At 38.0% G+C, this 8437-nt stretch overlaps 1 protein-coding gene across 1 annotated transcript; it reads right to left on the bottom strand.

The window, feature by feature from the left end:
- Positions 1-5568: 5568 nt before the first annotated feature.
- On the bottom strand, positions 5569-6216 carry LOC148300525 (GTP-binding nuclear protein Ran-like; the record flags this gene model as incomplete). The annotated part of the gene is given in 1 exon segment (XM_088274654.1): positions 5569-6216. A coding segment is annotated over 1 exon segment (648 nt), but the record flags the coding sequence as incomplete, so codon positions are not given.
- Between the last annotated feature and the right edge of the window lie 2221 nt (positions 6217-8437).

Raw genomic sequence — 8437 nt, 5'->3', positions numbered from 1 at the left:
AACCCAACACTCCCACAGAACCCATCTGCTCCTCAATTGTTCTTAAATCCCGCCAGAACAACAGTGTAAAGAGTGAATGACTTCTATTTGTTGAAATTCGTTGCCGAAAGAGGCTCAGGAACCTACCAATATGATTTTGATGGCCAGCCCGCTACTTGGAGAAAAAGCCCTTAGGGACTCTTTGTCCCAACGAATGTTGCACCAGGAAGATACCCTATCAGATTGACAGTGAACGATATCCCAAACAGGACCACTCTGACTGCAGACATTATAGTTCAAATCAGCAATACAGGAACGTTGGAAACCGTGATTGAAAGGCAAAATACCAGTCCCACAACTCAGAACCCAACACTCCCACAGAACCCAACAACTCAGAACCCCACAACTCAAAATCCAACAACCCAGAACCCCACAATCACGCTGAACCCAACAACTCAGAACCCCACAATCACACTGAACCCATCTGCTCCACAATTATTTTTGAATCCTGCTCGAACAACAGTGTAAAGGGTGAACGATTTCTATTTGTTGAAATTTGTTGCTGAAGGAGGTTCAGGAACCTACCAGTTCGATTTCATTGGTCAGCCTACGACTTGGAGGAAAGGCCCTGAGGGACTCTTTGTTCCAACGAATGTTGCACCAGGCACATATCCTGTCAGAATGACAGTGAACGATATCCCAAACAGGACCAGTCTAATTGCAGACATTAGTGTTCGAATCAGCAATACAGGTACCTTGGAAATCGTGATTGAAAGGCAAAGTGGCAGTCCAACGACTGAGAACCCCACAATCACACTGAACCCAACACTCCCACAGAACCCATCTGCTCCTCAATTGTTCTTAAATCCCGCCAGAACAACAGTGTAAAGAGTGAATGACTTCTATTTGTTGAAATTCGTTGCCGAAAGAGGCTCAGGAACCTACCAATATGATTTTGATGGCCAGCCCGCTACTTGGAGAAAAAGCCCTTAGGGACTCTTCGTCCCAACGAATGTTGCGCCAGGAAGATACCCTGTCAGATTGACAGTGAACGATATCCCAAACAGGACCACTCTGACTGCAGACATTATAGTTCAAATCAGCAATACAGGAACGTTGGAAATCGTGATTGAAAGGCAAAATACTAGTCCCACAACTCAGAACCCAACACTCCCACAGAACCCATCTGCTCCTCAATTGTTCTTAAATCCCGCCAGAACAACAGTGTAAAGAGTGAACGACTTCTATTTGTTGAAATTCGTTGCCGAAAGAGGCTCAGGAACCTACCAATATGATTTTGATGGACAGCCCGCTACTTGGAGAAAAAGCCCTTAGGGACTCTTCGTCCCAACGAATGTTGCGCCAGGAAGATACCCTGTCAGATTGACAGTGAACGATATCCCAAACAGGACCACTCTGACTGCAGACATTATAGTTCAAATCAGCAATACAGGAACGTTGGAAATCGTGATTGAAAGGCAAAATACTAGTCCCACAACTCAGAACCCAACACTCCCACAGAACCCATCTGCTCCTCAATTGTTCTTAAATCCCGCCAGAACAACAGTGTAAAGAGTGAACGACTTCTATTTGTTGAAATTCGTTGCCGAAAGAGGCTCAGGAACCTACCAATATGATTTTGATGGCCAGCCCGCTACTTGGAGAAAAAGCCCTTAGGGACTCTTTGTCCCAACGAATGTTGCACCAGGAAGATACCCTATCAGATTGACAGTGAACGATATCTCAAACAGAATTACTCTTATTGCAAACGTTCTTCTCAGCTTTGATATCAGAGGTCTTTCATAAGTCGTTATTAGCAGTACCTTTATTACTACTTTGGCCTCTCCTTTACCTAATCTTCTTCCCTTAAACAATTCTACCACTATCATCAACCAGTTTTTACCATCTCAACCGACTCGACCAACTCAACCAACGCAACCTACTCGACCAATTTAACCTACTCAGCCGACTCTTCCTGCACAGCCACCGAAACCAGTCTGCAATCGAAACATAAATTATATTGTGAATGGAGATTTTGAGCAGCCAAGGCTTTCTAAACGCCTATGGATATTTACAAATGACTTTCTAGGCTGGTCAGTCAGACAAGGATAAATAGGCTATGGAACCGTATATAACAAAAAATGGCCCGTAGGCAATCAAGTCATAGAACTTGATGCTTCTGGGAATGCGAACTATGTCAGCACTTTTGAGCTTCCGGATGATGGCGATTATCAGCTATCTCTGCAATGGGTTGCAAGAGTTTGCACAAAATTACATAGCAATGGAATCATAGTCGCTTTTAACAATGTAAATGTGTTGAACACCCTTGCTACTAATTTATAAATGAACACATTCAGGGTCGTTGTAAAAGGAACAAAAGGACAGAACAGACTCTAAATCCGTGGATCAGGAGTATCAGATCACTTAGGAGTCACAGTCGACAATGTAGAGCTCAGGTGTGTTTCCTGATGATTGATTTACCACAAAACTATAAATTCAAACTTACTTTTTTTGCATTTTTTAGTGTATATGAACAAAGGCTGAAAAAGTCTGTATGATTTGAATTAATGATTATATGGAATTGGCTTTGATTACGATTTTTTCTGTTTTCGTATGAATATAAAGTTGAAATTGCATGTCGAAAGTAATAAGGGAGGGAACGGATAAATCATTAACGTAAAAACGATTTCACGAGTTCGGCATCAGTTTAGTTCACTCGGTCTGAGTGGTTCGCTGTTTATGGCCTCCATAATATGTTTTTTCTTGGGTTGCCTTTTGGTGCTCTCGTTTAAGCTGTTTTATTTGTTCTGCTGTGATTTTAGGATGTCAAAGGTCGGTTGTTCGTTGTTGCGAACATGGACTGCACTGCTGATTTATTTTATGTTTCAGGCCGATATGACTTAAAAGAACTGACTTTCGATTGTTTTATGAAATCCTCTCTCTTTTGAGAGGGTTCGCGGCATTTTGAAGCTGTGACATTTTTTATTTTTCTATAATTTTGATTCCTTCGCTCAAACGCAAAAAGGGAATTGCAGAACATTGCCGTGAATTTTGATTATTGAATTACTTATCAGTCAACTAACCCTTTTTATCTGTATTAATACGAATCAGCACATAATTTTGAAGAGCATAACTAATAATATATTATATTTGTAACGATATGTTTTTGGATATCTGCGGGGATTAATTATTACAATAAAACAGTTAACGATGTTAATTAGGTATTGGCTCATGGGTCTTTGTTCAGAAGTGAGCTTTTTGGCCTTGTTGACAATTTTAACAGCACTGACAGAGTATTAAGATAGTAGACAAATAGTTAGATATATATAATAACTTCAAGTTTATCGAAATGATATTATTCACTTTGGTAGTTGCAGATTCCCGAACATCTGTTGCATTTGTTGCATCTGCTGCATCTGAAGCATGTCCATTGGGTTGTTCCCTGTCATTAGCCCTGGCATCATGTTGCCAATTGGCTGCTGTTGGGGGTTGTTTGATCTCTGTGCCGCAGATTGCTACATCATCCTCCCGACGTCTGGCGGGATGACTCCGAGTTCCTGCATCAGTTTTATAATTGCGATTTCCATCTATCTGAAGATCTTGATCAGATCTGTATTCGTGCCGATGGCCTAATCGCCAACATTCTTCATAAAATCCTCTTCCTCATAACCGTACTTCTCGAATACCAAGTCATTCAAGATTAAAGCAAGGAGCATCGGAATTGTCTGTACGATTTCTTGAGTTCTTGGAAGCCCTTCCAAAATACTTTTAATGGTTTCGGTCTGCTGGCCGATCATTTCGGTTTGATACTCAATGATCTCCTTGGCTAAGGCCAGAGTTACTTCTTGGGTTGGAGTTATGCACTATCTGCATGATGAAATATAGTTACTTAACTTTGGCTCTGAGCTGTGTCTGGATCATGAGCATATGATTGCCTAGACCTTTTTACATCATCACTAGTTCGCTCGCTTCAAGATTCTTATCGGGAAGCCCCAGTTTCTTGGCGATGAGCTCTTGGCCTTCAATTATCAAAGCCTCTCCGTTGTTGAGGTAGTCATTCATCGTTTTTAGGTAGGCTGGGTATTCTTTTAAATTGGCTCTCTGCTCTTTCCTTGCATTGATTGTGAGCCTCTGATACTCTTATTTGATCAATGTGAATGAGCTGTCGACAATTTGATTGTAAGTCTTCAGGCCGATATAGTTTGAGTTTGGGATATGCTAGATTTTGATGTCACTTGCCAGTTTGGAGGCCAGTTCTTCAGAGATTTCGAGTTTGACTGTGGCCTTTATGTTGATTTATGGAATCTTCTAGGGCACAAACCCCGATTAATTGACTTTGGCTTTGATGAATTCGTTGAATCTTTTGATTTCCTCAGCAAAACTTGTGTTCTTTGTCAGATACTCCTCGAAGGCCGATGTCGCAGTTTATTTTAATGAATCTATCGAGTCGATTAGTTAAATCTTCTAGTTTTCCCCAAGTTTAAACCTCCCCAAAACTCCTCTCAAGGCTTCCTTCGGCAATTTCTTACCTTTGACCGCTCCTATAAGATCAGGCAAATCAAGACTCTTAAGTTTTCTCACTAAATAAACGCATAAGTACTGGTTTGTATGAAATTTTTATGCTGAATTTCCCGAAAGATAGAAATATTCCTGTTCAATTCATCGATTGTACTCACAACTTCCGAACTGCTCTGTGAAAATGCTTACCAATTCACAAAGGCTTTCTCTCCAACCAGCTCTAAAATCTAGCTGAAGTTCTTCTCGATGGTGTCTATCTTTATTTCACTCATGTTGAATGGTGATAACTAATTTTAATTGTATTCAATTTGGATCTTAATCTTAACGAAAGCTAATTTATCTGTTTTTTTGTTTATTAAATGCAATAAACAATCGAAAATGCAGCAATCAGGCTATTTTGTAGGCTTAGCTCTTCCACTGCGATCCATAACATGCGATATATTCAATTTCTTGAGCTAAATAAATAAAACGAGCCAATTCTGCAATCTCACATCGAAACTATCAACTCTTTAGAAACTGATTTCAAGTTTAAGACCTTTGCCATATTAGGCGGCTCTTTAGTTATCAATTCTTGGATCCAATGGAAATTCCTAAAGAACAAAGGTCGATTCCTCCCTCTTTTATACGATGTATTTTGGTATACGAGCACTTTATATGGATACTTTCATGTTATTCAAAACTAAATAAATTTCCATTTGACAAATGGTAAGCCATTGCGAATAATTAAAGATAAGCTACTACAAAGTGAGAATAAACAATACTTATTATGGATGAAAGAGAATAGTGACAAATTTAACATACACATTGATGAACAAATTAAATAGTATAATCTAAGCCATTTATAATTTTAGAAATTAATGATGAAAATCAAGTTGTTGGCTGCTGAAAGTAAAGTAATGGACTCTGTTGTGAAGGAATGACTTGTTTATGTATATGTTCATGTTCATGTTAATGCTTATGCTTTTTAATCTGCTTAATATAATGGCTGACCCGTATTGACCGAAGTCTAGATTGCGTATATTGCTATTATTGTATAAGTTATTTTAAGAAATGAATAATGACAGTGATCAATCATTTGAAATCTTCATCTTCTTCATCAGGAAGTGGCTGGTTTTCAGCCTCCTTCCACTCGCTTGTGAGTGCCTCAATTTGCTGAGCATCCATTTGAATTTATTGAGGCCTGAGAGCTAAAGCCTCAACCAAATATAAGTTGGGGTCTCCAACCAAAGTTCTTAAGATCCAGAGGAATGGCTTTTCATACTGGTAGTTCGATTTTGCGGAGATATCGAAGTATTGGAGATTTCGTTTGCGATGGAAAGTGATTTGTCTTGCCTTTACCTTTCTGTCTTTTTGGTCGACTTTGTTTCCGACGAGGACAATGGGGATGTTATCACAGATTCTGGTCAAATCCTTATACCATTTAGGGACATTCTTATATGTAATTCTGGTGGTGACATCGAACATGAGAATACCGGCATTGGCTCCAATGTAGTATCCTTCTCTTAGTCCTCCTAGCTTCTATTGCCCAGCAGTATCCCAAATGCCTAATTTAATGGGTCCATGGTTAGTGTAGAAAGTGATGGAGCTAACCTCAACTCCTTGAGTAGCAATATATTTCTTCTCGAATTAGCCAGTAATGTGTCTCTTCACAAAGGTAGTCTTGCCAATACCGCCATCTCCAATTAGGACGACTTTGAATTCAGCAACAATGTTCGGTCCCTACATAAAATGAGAATGTACGTTCATGGTTGTTGATGTGACGAATGAAAGTTATTATAAAATAGGCGCTTCTTCAAATATTTGAAGCATGGCATTAATTCTCAAATAAAATGATTATTCGACAATATAGATAATTGCCATATTGGGATGATTGGAATTGAAGATGAAGAATTGAAGGCAAAAGAGTATTTGACCCAAGTTTATTGTTGAGTTTGTTGAATATTTTCTTGAAAACTCTTTATTTTTATATAAATATGTGTTTTTTCAAGAGTTTTTAGTTGAGATTATTGGAAAAAACTTGGCATTATGAAAAATAACGCATTATTCTAATTGAATATAGTGCTCAAATTGCGAATTCAGTGTCTCACGCAAAAGATCTAATATCTTTCCTAAAAAATAAACGATTCCCTATGCGATAGTACACAATTTCTCTAACTCTAAAATTTGAATATTAAATTGGTTAATTGGAGATCAACAAAAGTCTCTCTGATTTATCTAAATAGCTGTCTATTGTTTCTAAATCTGCATATTTTTCCGAATAATTAACATACGAAATTAAATCGCTATGTTCTGCCATATCCTTGAATCGCATATGTAAATATATATATATAAACACTGTCTATGAGTGCCGCTAAATAATAACTGTTCAACGAGCGAAACGAGTTCATTGGCCGCCGCGTGAACACTTGCATTTATCGTTTCCAGAAGCTGCTCGCAACTCGTCAAAAATAGATTGGAAGAGTGATTAAAAACTATAATGATGAAAGCATCCAAGAATAGGCCAAAGCAAGAATATTCGAACGAGCAGAAACATATGTGAACTGCCTCCGAAACTAGTATGAAAAATAAATCCCATAATATCTCGCACCGACGTAACTTATTTCCTATTCTAGTGTCCGATAATTCAAACAGAAGGTCTACTCGAATTTGGAGCCCACATGGGTATTGGAAGATTATAGAAGAGTCATCGCTGCTACTATATTCGACAATATCGCCAGAGTATGATCCATATCTCCACAATCAACACAATCATCAAAGATATACACTAGTTATCATTAGTTTTATGTTTATGTTTATATGGTGTAATATGAATGAATGAATGAATGAATGAATGAATGAATGAATGGATCAATGACAAATCTATAGTTAGTCAGTGTAGTCTGTTTTAAGGGGTTGTATTAAGTAAATGGTGTTTTGTATTATGTTATGTGTCATGTTTGCGTGCGTGCTCGATATATTTTGGTTTGTCTCTGAGTTATTATTTCAATTATTTATGGGTTTTATATGGGAGATCTTTTTCTGGAATTTTTCATCCTTACTCCTTACTTATCTTTAAAGTATAGATACTATTTTTATATTTGCTTGTATATAAGAAAACTCATCAAAGCTGTATGTAGCAACGCCATAAAAGATTAGTTTTTTGGAAAGTAATATCTATTTTATGAATTCCCAATATCCCTACAAAATGCTCTGAAATGTTTACAAAATTATCTGAAATATCGAACACATTAATATATTTCAACTTTATAAGATATTCCAAAAATCCTTTAGAATTCATAGCTTTTGATTAATAACAATGAACCATTAAACATTGTAGGGATCACTGATCGGGCGTGAGCAACTGCGTCTTTTTGAGCACATCCGCCCATACAATCACACTCCTTCCAACAATATGCGCCTGCATTCTCACCAGCTCCTCAAAATACTTACAAATGAACTTATCATCTTCCCGAAAATGTCTGTTTGCCTCCAAATAGAATTGATAATTGGTCAATGCGTAAATATCTCTTGCTTTCAGTACTTCCAGAGTTTATTTCGACAGCATTAAATCAAGGGCTTGTTATTTGTTGCTTGGTCTCACACTTATCTTTTCAGCAGATCCCCATTTACTGACATTGCCTTCTTCCCATAGTCTTTACTTCTTTTTCGTTAGAGCGAGCTTCTGATCGATAAAACTTTGTCCTAGCTTATTTAAATTCTCTAGATTCTCAAGCATGTTGTTCATCTCGTAGTTTTAGTATTTGACCAATGAGTAGACTTCTTTCCTGAAAGTTTTGGCTTGTTCGTTGAGTATCTACCTATGTAATCATAAAATCAAAAAGTACGAATATTTTATTGTCATTTATTAAATTAATGAGAAGAGATTTTCGTCGGTTTGGGGTTGGGGTTGGGGTTGGGGTTGGGGTTGGGGTTGGGGTTGGGGTTGGGGTTGGGGTTGGGA

Source organism: Brachycentrus maculatus, unplaced genomic scaffold (assembly GCF_059751285.1).
Source record: "Brachycentrus maculatus isolate JH-2025_06_01 unplaced genomic scaffold, ASM5975128v1 h1tg000699l, whole genome shotgun sequence".
Classification (NCBI taxonomy): domain Eukaryota; kingdom Metazoa; phylum Arthropoda; class Insecta; order Trichoptera; family Brachycentridae; genus Brachycentrus; species Brachycentrus maculatus.
The sequence above is the reverse complement of the archived record's forward strand: the minus strand, read 5'-3'. Positions and strand labels throughout refer to the sequence as shown.